The sequence below is a fragment of the Micropterus salmoides genome, unplaced genomic scaffold (genome assembly GCF_014851395.1).
Source record: "Micropterus salmoides isolate LMB-PRFRI ecotype aquatic unplaced genomic scaffold, ASM1485139v1 Ms_hic_scaffold_9, whole genome shotgun sequence".
In the NCBI taxonomy this organism is placed as follows: Eukaryota; Metazoa; Chordata; class Actinopteri; order Centrarchiformes; family Centrarchidae; genus Micropterus; species Micropterus salmoides.
In genome coordinates, this window is record NW_024044681.1 from 11271141 (window position 1) to 11289663 (window position 18523).

Here is an 18523-nt window from a genome sequence, read left to right on the forward strand (position 1 = left end):
ATAATGTACCATTGACAAAATGGAGTTATAAAAGCAGTCTGTCAAATGAAACAAAAAGCGCTTTGACAAAGAACATTCAGAAAATAAATGTTTTATGTTGCAGCAAAGTTTTTGTTTGTTTTTTATTTTTTTGTAAAGCTACTAAATCAACACTGTCATCTGCTCTACTTCTTAGCCTTGTCACATCAAAGAAGAGTTTGACTTGCTGTGGTGGAGTCGCTCTAAAGAAGGATCCTCAGGAAAGAGAAAACTGGATGAGACCGATTCCTGATGAGAGCAAACTATAATCCTCTGCGTCAACGTCTGATCAAAGGTACATAACGTGTTTGTGGACCAACCAACCTACACTATGATTATTGCTAAACTTCACTCCAATTAAAACTGTTGCCGTTTCTACAATCATTAGCTACTTGGTTTGTTACTTTCATCGGAATCATGCATGATAGCTTCACAATTGACCCAATTATATCAGGACACCGACAGTGTACTCCTTTTGAGATGCTCTTTCAATCCTCTGCTGCGGCATTAAAATTTCATTGGGAATCCTTTGTGTGTGAAGATATATTATAGACGGCTTTGACTTTAATTCTTATGTCAAAGTGAAGATTTCAGCCAGATATTTGGTTTTACCTGTTGAGAAGAGGGAGGAATATAGAGGCAACAAAGTCCTTTCTCTGTCAGGGGAAGCAAAGCACGTTCATGTGTATTTTGCCCCTCAGAGCTTTAATACATTCAAACATTTAATTAAACCACCTCATAGCCTAAAGTAACCCAGGGATAAAAAGGCAAATCTGAATTATCCTTGAAAGCCATTCAGGTGCAGGAGGCTGCAGTAAAAGCCTTTCAGCCCCTCGTCAGCTTGTACAAAGAGCCTCATATGATCTTGGTAAATTCTGGAACAGGACGTCAGTAGTTCTGTAGGCAGTGGTTAGCCATGAGAAATCCATTTCCATCATATCTGTAACACCTTTGTCTGCACCTCTGCAGTGCAAATTGTTGCAACACTCCCAAGTACAATTTGTAGAAGACACAGCATTAGAATGATGTTACTGAGACATTTATTATCTTTTATCAGTGTTGTGTTCATTCCTAATGGCAGACAACCATGGTTCTTTTCAGTACATGAGCTGGAGTTTAATACCTCGCAAAGTATTTCACTCAGGCTGTAAAAATAATACATGCTGCTGATAAAACCCCTCATTTTAATTCTGCTGCATAATCATTTTCAAGTCAGCACTGTGATTTGTTACATGACCTTTTTGTAAAATGCATTTCACTTTTAACTACATTTGTTATTGAAATTGTCTTCCGAAAAAAATCTACATCTACAGTACACTTCCATTTGCCCAAACAGACCTCATTTCATCAAAATTGTCATCAGTAAATTGGCTACATCCATCCCCAGTATTCGCAATCTTCCAATTACACAAAATTGGAGAACATTAAAACCCCCAAACCAAATGTATACTTCATGTATCCTCTGCTGGTTTGCAAGTGTACAAAACAAAAAGGGCTTCATGAATGAATAAATACAAAATCACATCTGAGAGCATTGTGTAATCGAACATAGTGTGTGGTGCTTCAATCTCCCCAGACCATGAAGATCAACCATGTTCATATGGCTTATCGTGGATTTAGACTGAAGTTGCAGCTGATTATGGACAGGTTAACGCAGTGTATAAAAATGTGTTTTTTAATTCTTAACAGGGAGGGACGACGCGCCTCTTGCGAATACATTCCCAGATCCAGCTGGTTGAGACTCTCTTGGCCTGGCTGTCCTCTTCAGGTTCAGCCAGGGTATGTGTGGCTGAGGCGGCGTCATAGTCCGGTACAAGGTCTCCGTCATACGCCACAAAGTACCGCCTCAGTTTGTCAAAGTCCTGCACTGAGACGGGCAGGAAAAGCTTCACCCCGCTGAAGATGTCCAGCAGTGTCTACAGGAAAAATACAAACGGTCAAAGTACTGTACAAACTACACGGCAAACACTTGTTTATTCATTTGATTAAATTCTGCAGTCGCACCACTCCATGATGAGAAATTGGTTATGCATCTGGCTGTAGGTCTGCAACTACTTATTGTAGTAACTGATTAAATTGTTAATTAGAAAATGAATGTTAGTCTATAACATGTGCTCATCTTGTGTTAACAGCACCTAAAGTGTTTTAAAACAAAAAAGTAGTCAGATTGTAATGATTTGAAAATCAAGGAACTTTTCCGATGGCAGTTTTGAGTAATCATTTAAATCAATTTGATTGAATTTGTTTTCTAGCCACAGCTTATATAGGACAAGTTAACTGAAAACTATGGTTTCAGTTTTTATAATTCTGACCACCAGTTTTGATTTGGATTTGATTGTACTGGTCAAACTAAATCACTGAGATTGTAAAATGTATCATCATGACTAACAATGGATCCAATGGGGCAAGAAACACAAACTTCAAGATCAGAAATAGTACATAATCTGGTTAAACTGTCATCTTCTTTATAACCTGTCTGATAGTAAGACTACTACAGTTTCTTGCCTTAGACTCGATGTCACTGTGTCCCCAGATCTTAGCAATTACTTAGGTGAGTACAATGTTATCATTGCTGATAAACCAAAGTTGTAAGAGACGGTAGTATTCCTTTAACAGGTAGAAAGAGGTTATTTTGTTTACCTGTAAAGAGGCATTAAACCCCAAAATGGCAGAATTAGAAAAGCATTTTCTCCTCAGTACAGTTTAATAAAACATTTGCCAATCTGAGTTTGAAGATGTGGGAGCTGGATCACCTCTAGCCTTTGTACTATGAATAGTTTCAGTGCACTTGATTGCTTACAGATAAATGAAGAGAGACCTGCTGACTAACCTTGTCATTGCTTGGAACCAGCAGTTGAGAGGTTGGCTTTGTTTTGGTTTGTCCGTTGCTGTGAACACTTTCAGTCTTTATCTGGTAGGAAACAGACTGGTCAGTTCATCACTACTGCATGAAGATTAGCCCGTGCAGCTCAGGCTTGACTCATCTAAACTGTCTGACAGGATGGAAGTGTACATCTGTCATGTGAACATACTGTGTGTTGTGCAGTAAATACAATACCTTCTTGGCACTGGGTGTTTCTGAACCAGGAGTGCGAGGCTCAGATTTTACAGCCTTTGGTTTGGGTGGGCTGCTGCGGTCTGAAGTAAGAGCATATTATTGATTAAATATCGAATAAAGCAGCATTTGCAGCACTAAGTGACTCATTTTGCTTGTTCAATCAATTAACACGTCTTTCAGATCAGATTAAAGTAGGAATAGTAATTAATATTCCACAGTAAACTAACTACATTTCACATTTCTGTGACCTTACTGAAATATGATCTTTTCTTTCAAACTGGCTTTTTTTTAAAAACATAAATGTTGGAGACATTTTCACATTGCTGAGGGTGTAGGCAGTGAAGGCAAGTATGCAGCTACATGACTAAAGCAAAAAATAAAAATAAAATTGTGCTTATCCCAAGGACTTGTGTGAATATATACTGCGACAAGGAAAAGAAAGGAGTGGTAAGAGAGGTGGAGCTGTACATGATCCAGTTCATTTGGAGCCGAATAAAAATGGACAGCAATCAAATTTAAACTAATGACATAATTCAAAAAATTGCTTCATGTTTAGTCTGAACTAGAGCTAAATTTCCAGAAAATTAATCAACAACCATTTTGATTAGCGCTACAACTAAAGGTTACTTTCATAGTTTATTAATCTGTCTATTAATTTCTCAATTGTTTGGTCTATAAAATATCAGAAAAAAGTGAAACACATTGATCAGTGTTTCTGAAAGCCCAAGGTGTCTTGTTTTGTCCACGAGCCAAAAGATTTTCAGTTTACTGTCATGGTGAAGTAAAGAAGCTGGAATCAGAGAATTGACTTTTTCTTAAATGTTTTGAACTATTTTATAATAATAAATGTCAGATGTGAGGATTTGCTGCTTTCCTTTTTCTATACAGTAGTAAAGTTAATATCCTTGGGTTTTCAACAAATCAAGCTATTTGAAAATGTTATTTAAAAAATAAAAATGTCATCCTAGACTATGGGAAACTGGGATGGATCGATCATTCTAACATTGTAGAGGTATTAAGGATTAATCTACTAATCAGTTGTAGCCCAAGTCTGAACACATGAAAGGTAAAACATCCTCTCTTACCAAAATTATGTGTTGTAGATTTAAATGTTTTTGAAATAATGTCAAACTGTATAAAAGCATTATAGATGAACCGAGCAATCGGCTGGTGAGTGGAATCGGCCATGACCGGAATGAATCAGTCAAGTATACACACATGCTACGATGCATGGTGCTTCACGTCATGCGCGCAGACAGTAACCGTTGTTATTTGTACAATAACAAAAGTTTGAGTTCTCCTCCTTATGTTGTGTACTTACTGGTTTTCTTGGGTGGAACACTCCCACGGGACGAGGACGACGGGGAGTTTCCTCCGCTGTCCCCTCCTGATGAGCCCTTGTCATCGCTGGATGTAGACGGTCCAGCTGTCACTTTAAAGTCACAGTTCTCCTTTGATATGCGGAAGAGCTCCTGAGCAGAGTGATGAAATGACAACACGGGCTTCAGCCAAGAGATGTAATGTCTTGTGTCACGATAGATTGAAGACCTGCGTTGCATTCAAATAATTTAGTGCAGGCATGTTAACTGCCTCAGCCAATATTTCAACTCATTTGTCAAAGTCTGAAAGATAACTCTGACTGCAAATTTGGACTTTGTCATTTAAATCATACTTGTGCAGTCCTATGGGTGCTTTGTTCAACAGGATGCCTAATTATTTCACTCCTCCCAACACCTACATTAATACCTCCCCCTCCTCCATCATATGTTCAGAATGAAAGTGCAAGTAATTAAGAGCAAACACCTTATTCGGTGTCTGTGGTTCATTTTTTCTGCCTTCAGTTAAGTGCATATCAGAAAACGTTTCTATGGGACATCTGGGTGGCCTGGTACAGTGTGAACTACGTATCATGGCCGAGTCCAGCCCGGGTTCAAATCCAGCCCGGGCCCTTTGCTGCATGTCATACCTCTCTCTCCCCTGCCTATCCTGTCTCTCTCTGTCACTATCAACTTAAACAATCATCTCAAAAAGAAAAAGTTTTCTACAAGTCATGTCCTTGAATAAGCAGTATCTAATCAAGAAAGTTTTATTTCCCCCTGCACCCAGGAAGAACTATACATTATTATCACCAATCAGACTGTGGCATGTGTACTTGAACCGAAAAGGCTGATATCCTACTTTAAGCTGGTGCAAGTTGGTGGCACTCTTCCAGTCCTTGTCATCACGGATGCGCGTCATGCGGGGAAAGCGGATAGAGATGCCATCAGCGGTGTGCATTTCTGATTTGGAAAACTCTGCGCCTGTGATCTCCCAGACAGGTGCTTTCTGCAGCAGAGGAAACATAAATGAGAAGGCAAAACTGCTTCTCCATAAAATGAAACCAAAAAAAGCTACTGTAACTCCAGTTTGAATGGGGAACAAAGCCATGATTATTACGGTTTAAGAAAAGAACTTTGTGCAGTTGTATTTTCAGACTTGAAATCCAGGACAGGTCATTTCAATCAACACAATTTTCAGTAGATATTCAGTTTGCACAGGTGGTCATTATCATACATAGGAGAGTAATTTATTTGAAGAAATTCTTGCAGAAGACATGGACAAGAGAGGTTTTAACTCATCACCCTATCTAAATGGTTGCAGAGACACAACTGGGCTGTGCATGAACGGCCCATTCAGGAAATACACATGTGCTGAATAGTGAAACCTCACCTGAGGATCGCGAATAATGAAATCTGGATAATAGTTCTTGATGATTTTCAACCAGCCTGGGATTTTGCTTGGGTCCTACACAAAGACACACACAGACAAAAGATTAATTTTCCATTTTATTACATCAGCTCAATATTCCAGGCAGGCCTCTAAGTGGATCGTCTCTGACCTTGCTGATTTTGATCACATCCAGTTCTTTCTGGAGTCTGGCCAAGGTGGCGTCATCATAGCCTCCGGAGCACTTGGTGACTGTGCACCATTTTTTCGAGTCTGGGTCATAACAGCCCATTAGAAAACTGGACATGATGCCACCTGGTGGGTCAAAGAGCACACATGGCATTAATAGGGAAATTTAGGAATGAGCTACCTGTGGAGACTCTGCAGATCCTCTTAATAATACCTCAACAGGCTTTGAGCATACACAGGTACACTATCATTTCACTTAACTTCCCAGAACAAACCTCTTCAAATCAACTTGTTAGACCTTTTTCTAGCTGTTGTTTTCCACTTCCTACTTTTGACTCACAGTTGTCATGACAACTGTTTCATCTGATTTGCTGTTTCTGCTCTATTAGCTTGTCTTCACACTACATGAGCCGTCTTCATTTGGCATACTTTTGAGATTTGTACCTTTGTTTTTTAATTTGTTATGCTTACATTGTGTTATATGGCTATCTATATATGTCCTATCTGCATACTTTTTCCACATGAAACGCTGTTATGCTGGGCTTTTGTATTCAGAATGTAAAAGAGTTGTATTATTGTTAATTCACCATCCTGTCTAAATCCATTCAGATTATATTTGAACTCACTAAACAACAAGGGTACAGAAGTTTCAAGTGCTCTCATATGTCAAAACGCATATTAAGTGTCAGTATTGCTGATGGTGTGAACACTAAAATGGTCCCCCTGATCGTTGAAAGAATTTTCATAGCATTATTAAAAATTAAGAGTAACAGTAAAAAAAAAGTCTTAGTTAGCTAATTTGGGTGTCCACAGAGTCACACTCCACATCTTACAGGAAGAGGCCAAGCATAAAAACTACATTAAAACTGTGAGATCAAATGAGAACATTAAAAAGTAGAAAAGACTCTTGGAAGTCCGTTGCATAAAGAAGTGTCTTCAGTGCAGTGGACGGTTATGGCTATACAGACCGTTTGAGCCTTTTCCATAGAAGGCCCCCAGCACCACCAGGTCAGCTGTGTCTGCCATCGCTCCTTCGTTCAAATAGTCCTTCTTCACCTTCAGCCAGTGGCGCTTCCCTGGTTCATAGCTGCCCTGTGACATAAAGATATAGAGCTTGTGTTCACATGTTTCCATTGTTAGCATTAGATACATGTTCCATAATCAGTTTCTTTCCATTTGGAGATTTAAAAAAAAAAAGAAGCTACAAACCTTTATGTCTTTTAGCACCAGGCCTTCTAGTCCTTCTCGGATGACACGAGTTATCATATCAGCCAGATCTCCTGCCCTCTGACACACACATTATATATGTTTATATATATATATATAAACACACGTGATCGCATGAGCTATTACAGATATACATAGGAGAAATTTAAATTCAGAGTTTTACTTACAGTGACATGCTTCATCTCTGAGAACAGGATCCTATTGCGGACTTCCACCATGTTGTCATGCAGGAACTTCCTGCGTTCACTCAGAGGCCTGGAGAATATGATGTGCAGCGGATAAACGTAAGACAGCTTGTACTATTCACAATGTCCATAGTTATTAATGTAAACTAAACCTGTGACATAACTAGATGCTATTCAAGATAATTAAATTATCTTGTATGGGTAAAAATAAATGCACGTGAATTTTGAAATTTTGATAGATATATTTTACACAAATACACAGAATACTTTTATTTCTTTCATTAATCCATGAAAATGTTATCAGATATAGTAAAACTTGTGGTAGTTGAATACCACCGAGCCCGTTCAGGAAAACTTACTTCCTTTAAATAAACTGAATTGAAATAAAAGTTGGATCTCTAAATAAAGTCCAAACACATATTAAATAACAAACAGACAGAGGAACAACCCACAAAGACAAAACAAATGCTTTAGTGTATAAGTGTTTGTTGAGGTTTGGATGGAGCATCTCATCTCTTAAAAAGTCCATGCTTGCATCATTTTCATCAGGTGTTTTTGTTCATACACTGGAATGCAAACATGCTTTTGAAATAGTGAATGAAATGAAAACACATTACCTCTCCATGAGACTCACACCATTGAAGTAGATACAATCGAAAACAAAAAGGCACACGTTGGCATCTTGAAAGGCTGCTTTCTAAAAAGGAGAGGAAAGGAGAGGAAAGTGTGAAGTGTGACAACAACGAACAAAAAAGGTGCAAATTGGCTGTTGTTCTCACCTTGTGTACACCCAAGGTCCCAAAGGGAAGGGGTTTACTGGTGTTTGTGTCAATTAGGAGGACTTCAGCATCCAGTATCATACTGTGGCCTCCCGGAAAAGCCTGAGGGATGTAGTCCTTGAAATGGGCCACCTAAAACATCAACATGGACACAGGGTTAGGGTCACTGAGTAGAAATAAGAGGCATTGGAAAGAGGCTGGCGCCACCTCAGGTTTTCAATAGTCTTGACAAACAAATTGTCTAAATAATAAGGGGCATTAATGTCAACCTGGTATAGATTAAAACATTTTTAGAATTGATAAAAAAGTATAGATGAAATGACAAAAATTGTATGCATGATACAAAATATTTGGTCTTCCTCATTTAGGTTTGTATCCTCCATCATACTCTGTGTTAGATGATCTAAAACGCTATACAGTGATTTCATTCATCAGAATGAAAAACATTAGGAAACTTGGACCATTATAATTACACTCCATTCCCACCCCCACAGAATGTTAAACTAACATTAACATAAATTGCCTAATTACAGTGGCTGAGGGTCCATTAACAGCCATTTGGCTGATGGGTAGCATGGGCAGGGCAGTCACACAGGGCAACATCTCTAAAGCCACCCAGGGCAAAAGGCAAACACTGAGGCATAATTTAAAAGACACCAGCAAGAACAAGTCCCAGGAAGGACAGATAGTAGTGCTGGTTCTTAAATAGCGGCTCAGGAGCTGAGTACCCGAGAGGTGTTCCTCCAGGTGTCGTCATCAATAATAATGTGTGAAGCTGAAGTAAGAGGTAAGAAAGAGACTTATGATTTAAAAGCCTGCAGAATTGTGAGAAAAAATTAATAGATAAGCTTCCATAAGCATTTGGATGGGTCTATGTACATTTCTTGTACATATCCTCATGCACAGAAGCTCTGAGGCTTATTTACCTTGTGTCTTAGTGCCTGGTGTTAACTACTGATGTTTACAGGGGTGCAAGGTTGCTGTGAGGTATACATTGTGTGCACAGCAGCAACCTCTAGTGGTGTGACAGGGCTAATGAACATGATGTGGAGCCAATTATGCCTGCATGTTTAAGACTCTCTGCCTCCAGCTTAGAAAGCGAATGCTGGAAAATCACAGTGGAAAATGTCTGAATGTCACGCTGTAAAAATACCCTTCAGTTGCTAATCCTGCAGGGGCAAACCTGAGGAGATTCTGTTCTGACATGCATTGTCATACTAATTGGTATACAGCTTCACGGGCTGTCTGTGTTTGCGTGTTTGCATTTGTACTGTATGTGTGTGTGTATAAGACTGACTTTGTGTGGCAGCACTGGTTTGAGGCTGCGGCTGAAGTAGCTGAATTTGTCTCCGTTCTTGTGGACCTGTACTCGTTCTCCATCATACTTGATCTCAGAGTACATCCCGTTGGGACATTTCTTCATGGCGTACTCAATGGATTTACATGCCTCTGCCTGAAATCATAAAGGAAAACCATAATTTACCAAACGCCAAGCAAGGAACTAAATTTTCATATATAGTTGCTTTTCATTAAATGTTTTCCCCTGTTGCTCCAGTGGCAAAAGTGAACCCGTCACTCAGGCTTCCTACTTACACACAGCCTTGCTTAGATTTGGAAACACAACTGTGACATAACTGAATAGGAGTCTGATAAGTCAACTATTACTATTCAACTTCCTGGTTCCTGACATTTCAGGTGAGCTCTCTTTCAGTTTAGATAGAAAACTATTGGCTTCTTACAACCGGTCTCGTGTTTTTATTTTGTTTTCACCCATCTTGACATTGTTATAGAGATGTTGGCGTGTTCCTAGGTCTCAGCAATTACTTGGTTGAGAACAGTATTATTATAATAACCAATAGAAATGGTTTTGCATAATAGCAATAATGATGACAGCAAGAGAGAAGCTGTTACCAATTGAGAAAAGGCCTGCACGGTTCTCAGCAAAACGGCATCATGAACTCAGTTCTCTGGTGGACGTGTTCATGTCAATGTTCACCTAAAACCTAATTTGTCCTTCTCAGTATTGTACTAGTGTATTCTAGCAATAATGCACAGTAACAATAATCAATATAACCATTCCTGCAATGTGACTGCACATTCACCTGTATTTCTATTAACATGTTCATTTTCTTCCTGCCTCAATTCCATGTATCTCCATCCCTAATTTACCCACTGGATGTATCAGGAAAGTGATGTAGCTTCTGCAAACTAAATGTTAAAAAGAGAAGGAAGTTAAGACTTAAAACACTGAAGGAACTGGACCGTGTTATTCATTTTAAAACTGAAATGTGATATAACTGCAGTGAATTTCAATTTACTTTTAACTGTGTAATTAAAAGCCTCTGTGAAATGTGCAATTTAATGGTCTGTAGGTTCTTTGGAAAACACTTTTTAAACCATGCAGAATAACTACATTTATAAAGAGGGATTCAGGACAGTCACGCGTTTACAGTTGAGTTATCTATAAGGTCCAGCTGCTGCCCGTTTGGCTGTCTAGTGATGAGCAATCAACTAGAAACAGATTGAACATCATTCTCTACATCTTGCGGACTTTTCCTCTAATGTGAAGTAATGTACGGATCTGATTCGATCTTCTGGCAGGCCAGTCACAGGCAGTGAGGCCAGTCCCTCCTCTCTTATTTAATGTATGTGTGGAGGTGCACTTGCTTTGTTTATAGTAATCTTAATCTTAACTGAACAAAAACGTAAAAAAAAGTAAGTAAAAGTAAATTAAATTTGTTTTATCTCTTTTTTAACTTGCATACAACAATGTAAAGTTATATTCAAAGCCTTTGAGCTAACTTTTTTTTTTTTTTTTTAAAAAGGTCAAACGGTGCCTTTGGTATTAGGACAAGGACATCCCATTAAATTACTTCTCAAGAGGGATCATATCTAATTTCTAACCTCATTTCTTTTGAAAACCAAAAGCTTTTAAAGCAACAATTACCTTCTTTTATTGGAAATCTACCTCTAATTTAGTCCGTTTATTTTCACAGACAACCCACATACCTTGCACTGAAGCAAACATTCATTATTATATTATTGGCACATTGCTGGACACATAATGTATAATCTATTAGCAATGAAATGAGGCCATTACCTGAAGGACACATTGTGTCTGTTTAATTCACTTTGTATGTACACGTTGTGTCTCAAGTAATTCATGAGGTCAGAAAGGTCAGGTGTCATCACATCAGACAACGTGTACTAAGGATGGGAGTCATTTAAATTTGTAGGTCGAGCAATTGTAGAAATAGTAGTCATCAAAACAAATTGTTTTTAGCTGTGTGTTTCCCTCAAGAAATTATTTTAAAATGCATTAGTGACTTTAGGCAATTTTTGAATGTGTACAAACAGACAAATCAGCCTTGCACTGAATCACAAAGTCAAAATAATCAGGGAGCACTGTAGGAAACAGAGAGTGTATACATTTTTCACATTTTAGTGGCAGTACTCACCAACATGGGCTGAACGGGAGTCATGAGTGAGGCCTCCACAGTGAGGAGTTTCCTGGGTCCTGAACCATTAGACGCCTCCTGCTGATTCCTCAACACCCGTTCAATCACATCACCCAGATTACGCGAGGCCTTGAAGGCATCATAAGCATTCGGATCCACAGCATCCAAGCTGTATAACAGGCAGTAATTAATGAAAGAGGAGTTCAAGGTTGGTATGAAACCACAACCTTTCTTCAAAATGTTGAAAAAACATGAATATTAACTTCTGGGTAAAAGACAAAGGCGCTTACACATGTTTTGCTCCAGAGTTCATCTTCAGGTCATGTTTAATAAGTCGAATGATGCATTTTAGGTCATTACCGGTGCATCTATGATGAAAAGACAATACAGAATATCACTTGGGGAAATTGTGAAGCAAATGCTGGAGTATTACAGTTATCTTATGAAGCAGAAATTTAAGCAGATATGACTGGAAAGGTTCTAAAATAATACAACATAAGTAGTAAATTTACTTGTGCTGTATTTCACAGAAACTGATTCAGAAAACCCTGTGTTTAATACCACTTTGAAGACGAATGTGTGAGACAGACAGGAATACAAAGAGCTTGCTTTTAACCTATCAATGTCATATACCACAAGTAGTAAAATAATTCTTCTTTCTGTTTACAACAAGCAAGACACAATTTATGTCAAATAAACATAGTCCCACCCTGGCATCTGCTGCTGTGGAGGGTACAATGTCAAATAAAATCTGTTGTGTGTGTTAGACATGCCTGAGGCAGACAAATCTAAAGAAGGGAAAACTGCAAAAACTGACTAATAACCCACAATAAAAAAGCAGTGCAAACAAAATAAGTGTAAATAAATTGCTACATTTATAAACATTGTGAAAACAAATCACAAAATCTTTCTCTCTGCCTTTTACACGTTTGTAGTAAAATCAGTCACTGAGGGGTCTGGCAAGACCTAACGATGTCCTCTGGAGAGGTACAGCTACATATCTTGCTTCAGTGTTGACATTTTAGTACATTACTGTTAGTATTAATACAGAACATTAGAGTTAATATCATAATGATTAATATCATTCTCACCTTAAAATGATCAGACTGGCATTATGCTTTAGTCTGTCTCAATACTTTCTGATGTCCCTAAAATGTCTAGGGTACTTGGCCGCCGGCCCTTTTTTTAAGGGGTAAAAAATAAATCTTTAGTTTCTTTTTTATAAAGAAAAGTAATTTCCTAAAAACAGTTTGTAGCAGATGTTACTCAAACAATAGTCAATAACGCATTTGTTGGAAACTATTTAGCCTTAATTACTGTAACCGTCTTACTTTTTGGCAATACTCTCCAGCTCTGTCTGCTGATCATCCTCCTTGGTCAGCTGGGCGAGGCGGGTCAGGGAGGCGTCCACTTCCTGGATGGTCAGGAGGCTCTTGGTAGCCGCAGGAAATGATTTACTCTCCTCGAAGAACATCCTCACGGTCTCAGACACATCGCCCTTACAAAAAAGAAGAGACAATCAATGTATTTTACAAGTGTTCTTTTTAACATTTAGTTCTTCATCATTTTTGAGACTATAATTGGTCCAGAACGAAATCCTGGAGATGTATTTTCAATCTAAGAATATCAACAAGACAGCTTAGAATAATAACATGAATGGCAAGAAAAAGATTCAGCAAATGTGGTATACATTTGAACATTTGCAAAGCATGTGTGAGAACATATGGATCACAGACCTGCTCCAGATCGCGCACCATGGCGTCCTGGTCGCTTCGGAATATGCGGCTGAAGAGCTTTACGATCTGCTTGTCATTGAGGTTGTAGACACTTTTTACAACGCCAGGCAGGAGCAGCTTCACTGTCAGGTAAAGATCTCCATGGAACTTATCTAGGATGGAAGAAATGAACATTTCAGACAAACATTTAGTAGGAGAAACATCATCCATGGATTCTGTCACAAGTTGCTACGCTGAAATCTGCTAAAACCCATCAACAAAAAAAACGATTAACACACCAACCTCCACCTGTGCCCTTCTTGAGGAACTTTTCTATTATCTGTGTCTTGACATTGTAGCTGTTCTGTTCTGCCACCATGGCACAGAGCTTGCGAAACTCTCTGAAGAGGCAGTCCTTGTGCTGGGGATCACAAAGCTGGGCGGAGAGGGGGCTGCCTTGGCTGGCTTTTGCAGGTGAGGAGGATGGTCCCGGGTTGCTGGAGCTGCCAGCCTTCGCAGCTGACAGGACATTGAAGTGGAACAGTACAAGTGGGTTTTTTTTAACAGTCCAAATGATTATGTTAGTTTCAGAATTTACTCATCACTTTTAAAATGGGATAACTGGGTTCTGGGAATTTTCAGCCTTTGTACTTTGCCTTTATGCTAACAATTTCTCCAAAACATTTACAAAAATACATGTACAAAATGAAAAAGGTTACATTACAGTTTGGAACTATTGTTTCCAGAATACACATATCCATATTCATCAACATCCTAGTTGTGTCTCTCAGGCTCAGAGCTTCCCCTGCCAACTCAAATTAAATCATATCAGTATTTATTATCTTATTATTTCAGAAATATGAGTTTTTACTGAAGCATTGATGCTGAAATTATGAAAAATAGTATAGCCTCCACCAATTTAAGTTGGTAATTTAGCTTTGATGTGAACAATATGCAAGACAGGACAACAAATAGTGTATTTTCTGTGGAGGACAGAACGCTGGTGCCATTTTACAGATCCATCATTTACATTTGTCTGGGTTTGGTATGGGAATTTGAATGTGCAGACAGGAATCAACTGGGCAAAACTATCAGAGATTTTTAGCAGAGAGAGCCTAATCCATTAAAGCAAATCTGGAAAATCCTCTCTGTAAAGAATGTGACATCCTTCCTTCTGGCCAAAAGCACAGGTTCAAGTTTTTATTACTCTTAACTTTAATAGACCAAAAACTGCTTGTTAGTTTCCCATGTAGCTTAGCACTTTATCTTATCCCTGTTCTTACTGTTGCCATTTTTTATGCTGCTTTTATCAGGTGAACCTTTTATTGTGTTCTCTATTATGCGTATAGTACAAGCACTTTTAATATTAATATTAAATTATCTTAATGTGTTTACGTGTTGTGAATGTGTTTTTATGCTGCATTTCTGCCTCTTGTGAGACAATAACAATCTAAATTAAACTGAACTGTACCTGTGCAAGTTTGGCTCTACATTCTGTATCTTAACATCTATATTTTTAAGTATTAAAAAGCCAGTTCATTAAAGCAGATGCAAATGCTATTTGAGACCAAATATGGTGTGTTTCCTTTTCCATGTGAGAATAATCAGACACAAGTGGAACACATTTTTCTGACCCTTTCTGATCCAAGATGTTCCTTTTGGCTGTCCAAGGAGGAGAAAATCAATCTGCAAAAAAAAGAAACCACTTGACTAGACTTGTCCTATCTTACCAGTGAAGCCTGAGAACTTGCGTGGAGCGTTGACAGACGGGTCAGCAGGAGGAGCCATTAGCTGGCCGGTAGTGTTTAACTTGGCCTGCACCTTCTTCTTTGGACTTGCATTGACTTTGGCCATCAGGTCTACAAGGCAAGACAAATGGCTTCAGAACAAATAAGGAACAATTTGACATGACATACCATAACTTACCAATTTAGGTTATCAACCTAGTGTAAACAAGAACAAAATATTAACACTGAATTCATCTTCAGTGGATCCACTATGCATAGCCTAATACTTACACTATTTCAGCTATACTGTATATGTCATTGCATACCCATATACACGCAGTCATTTTACCTGCTCTGTTGTTTTAATCTGTTTTCTTCATTCATTTGATTAGTTATTCTAACCTTAATTTAAAAGCCTAACCTGAGATGGGGGCTTCAAATGACCTCTGAACACCAGTCCAGGTACAACTGTTAAACATGGCAGAGTAGCATCACACTGCTTAAATTAACATTTCTCATAAAAGTGGCCCAGCTTTACCCAACCCCCACTAGGATAGAGTTCATACATTTATTTAAAAAGTCAATAACACCCATGTTTGTTTATATTCCAAATTTCTTGTAGCTACAATCTTCTGATGTGAAAACATCCTGAGAACATGTTCCCTCTCATGGAATATTAAGCCATCTAATTAGTTATATTGGTTGAACAGGTAAGCTGACATTAGGTGCTATAATGTGAGACACCCCTAGCGTAGTATAACTGTATACAGTATAACCCAGCAATGCAAAATCAAATTTAGCAAGTTGAGGTTCTGTGGACAGTAGGGGTAGACAGCAGTACATTGGCTTAATTTATAAATAGGATTTAAAAATATATCATATTGTGATAATATAGGGCTCCATGGTGGAGGATTTGCTTCCAAAAAGATGAGCAACTTCAGTATTGTGGAAGTGGTTGGTTTGGTAACAAAAGATCAGATGTACAACAAACCACGGTAATGTAAGTGCAATAAGACTAACAAAAAACAGGCAATATAACTTATTTCTCCACCTCAACCAAAAGCACCCGGTTCAGTACAAGGAGAGTTCAACAGCTATTGTGAGTTCTAAAAAAACAAACAAAAAAATATATATATAATTTTCAGTATCAAGAAGATATTTTTTGCAGAAATACCCTGAAATACTGTAATAGTATAAACACTGCCCTGCAGTCTCTGGTCAGTTTGATTGACTGCTAACTTTCCAGAAGTGTGATAATGTATTGATTACATGTGGTCTCTAGAACAATCAAAGATCAGTGCCTCTACACAGCAGTTCCCAGTGAGTGAGAGAATCCACAACAAAAGGTTATACATATACAGAAGACAACAAATGTCACACTGATTAGATGCTGTGAAGTACTGAAAATTACTAAGAAATATGGCTATTGATAAGTATAAAAAGTAATTTTGAGTGTGCCTATTGTACCTGAAACATGTTTATCTATGAGCCCCTTGTCTTCATCCTGCAGCTCCTCCCAGCCCTCCAGATCTGTGATGTCCTCAATCTTCTTCGTGGTGGCTCTTGCCCTTTCCAGCTTCTCAAATATACACTTCACATGATACCATTCTTTCATCTCCCCTGCAGACTCGCTGAAAGGGTTTGGCACAATCTTCCCTATGCGCACAATGCCCTTTTGGATTTTGTCCTTGCATTTCTTACATCCTGCAGTACCGCGTTTGGCGTATTCCACGATGAACCTTTGTTCTGCCATATCTGGCTGGTCGGAGAAACACTGTTGTAGGTAAAGCTGGGGAGGATTGTTTTGGAGGAGGCTGTGTTTATGGGATACCAAGGAGAAAAGGTGGATTTGCTGGGGAAAATGCAACGCATGAACAGCTGGAGGTAGATGTTTAAAGCATGAAGAGACACAAAAGGCTCTACACACTTTTGAGAGTTGCTGACACCTGACAAGTGCTCCAAGAGGTCGTTGGCCTACACAAACAGTCTTGCGAGCTAATAAAATAAGATGTCTCTGCATCCAGTTGTGACAGTGGGCACGTTGCAAACTGAAGAAAGCAAAGGGACATAATGGTTAAAGAGATAATTCATTTTTTTCTGCATAAAAAGGTTAATGGTTAGGTTACGGTTTGACATATCAAAGATCACAGGAACCCTCGTCTTGTTTAAAATACCTTTACTGACTCTGCTTGGCCTCATTTACTTAACTGTTGCATTCATTAAGTGTGTCCCACATATCAGCCCTCATTTCACTGCATGCACTACACACATGGTTAAAGTAAGCCCCAACAACTGAGCCCAAAGTAATTCACAGATTCCCTCAGGTTCCAGGTCATCATGACCCCTCTAGCTGGGAGGGATATTTCACACTTATGTTTTTAATCCAATATTTTCACCACATTAAGTTGTATTTGCACTTATTTCCTAATTAACAACATTAACATTGTCAAGTGAAATGTACAAAAGCCCTCTTCACTAACGTTAATCTCCTGGTTTGTCTATCTATTTTGATCTAAATACAAATGCTAGCTACTTAAAAGAACATAAAGAGTATAGGCATAGTGCTATAGTGACATAAATAGTACAAGTCTTTGCAAGTGTTTGCTAATTTTGGCAAACAATTTGAAGGCAAAAGCCTCTTTTACTGAATTACTGCTGAATGTGACAAAAGGAGATAACGTTAATGGTGTATTCTCTGCTAAACCAACCGTGAAGTTAACTGAACCTGAATGGCATTCGACAGTTTTGCCATATAACTATACAAAAACAGTAACGTTACATGCACCATATTTTTTAAATTACAAAATAGTTCATTTAAAAGGTGGTGGAACCTCGTTTTAACATTTAACGTTATAAAGTCTTAAGACACACACATTGCTTAACTTAACGTATGTGCTTCCTCAACATTTTAACAGTTGAATTAGACTTTATCGGTGACTGTATGTTAAAAGACAGCGTCTCCATTTATCGCTATATATGATTTAAAACATTACTGTTTGGTGTACAAGATACGTGGAGGTCTAATGACACGCAGGCAACTGTTAGGCTAACAAACGTTAGTTGATTAGCTTTAGCCAAACACTCCCTCTGTCCCACAGACAGCTAGCTAACAACAGATTACACACCAACTATCTAAAAAGAAGTTGACATGTAGCTTATATCTTTGCACATATTTAGCTACTACTATTTAGTTACCTTATAGAAGCTTAGTCAAATGTGATGGCACGGTTTTCATTGCTACTCATCCTCATTGTTATCAAACAACACACCAGTGTCAAGTTAACTTCAATTAGATTATAAAGATCCAACACACTTCCGGTGTTGCTCTGCAAAATAAAAGCTGTATCAACCGAGATATTTGTATTAAGGTCCATTTCGAGTATATTTAATTGAGCGTGCAACCCATAATCAACAAGCGCAAACTATTGCCCCACTTCGTAGACCATGTGAGGTGCCTTATC

At 38.4% G+C, this 18523-nt stretch overlaps 2 protein-coding genes across 3 annotated transcripts in view; one reads left to right on the plus strand and one right to left on the minus strand.

The window, feature by feature from the left end:
• rad51d (RAD51 paralog D) overlaps positions 1-3473 on the plus strand; it is a 19762-nt gene extending 16289 nt beyond the window's left edge. The window contains exons 10-11 of one of the 2 annotated variants that reach the window (XM_038707806.1): positions 176-313; positions 1708-3473. In XM_038707806.1, coding sequence (XP_038563734.1) covers positions 176-271 — 96 coding nt within the window. In that variant the 3' untranslated portion in view covers positions 272-313; positions 1708-3473. Of the gene's footprint in view, positions 1-175; positions 314-1707 lie in introns of those variants that run through there. The other variant, XM_038707807.1, reaches the window with a different exon arrangement.
• lig3 (ligase III, DNA, ATP-dependent) lies at positions 1036-18370 on the minus strand. The gene is made up of 21 exons (XM_038707805.1): positions 18258-18370; positions 16530-17110; positions 15066-15194; positions 13639-13854; positions 13357-13508; positions 12952-13118; positions 11911-11988; positions 11621-11789; positions 9460-9615; positions 8163-8294; positions 8001-8080; positions 7366-7453; positions 7181-7258; positions 6940-7063; positions 5955-6097; positions 5786-5860; positions 5255-5401; positions 4398-4548; positions 3077-3156; positions 2849-2929; positions 1036-1934 (listed from the first exon to the last, which is right to left on the minus strand). Exons 2-21 carry the CDS (start codon positions 17080-17082, stop codon positions 1701-1703), a joined length of 3033 nt encoding a protein of 1010 aa, XP_038563733.1. The 5' UTR covers positions 17083-17110; positions 18258-18370; the 3' UTR covers positions 1036-1700.
• Positions 18371-18523: the final 153 nt, after the last annotated feature.

Coding starts and splice junctions, on each gene's coding strand:
- lig3 (XM_038707805.1), bottom strand. CDS start 17,082: ATGCAGAGACATCTTATTTTATTAGCTCGCAAGACTGTTTGTGTAGGC. Junction 5,402..5,785: donor TCATTATTCGCGATCCTCAG/GTGAGGTTTCAC, acceptor CCTCTGCTGCAG/AAAGCACCTGTCTGGGAGAT. Junction 3,157..4,397: donor TGTTCCACCCAAGAAAACCA/GTAAGTACACAA, acceptor CTCTTACTTCAG/ACCGCAGCAGCCCACCCAAA.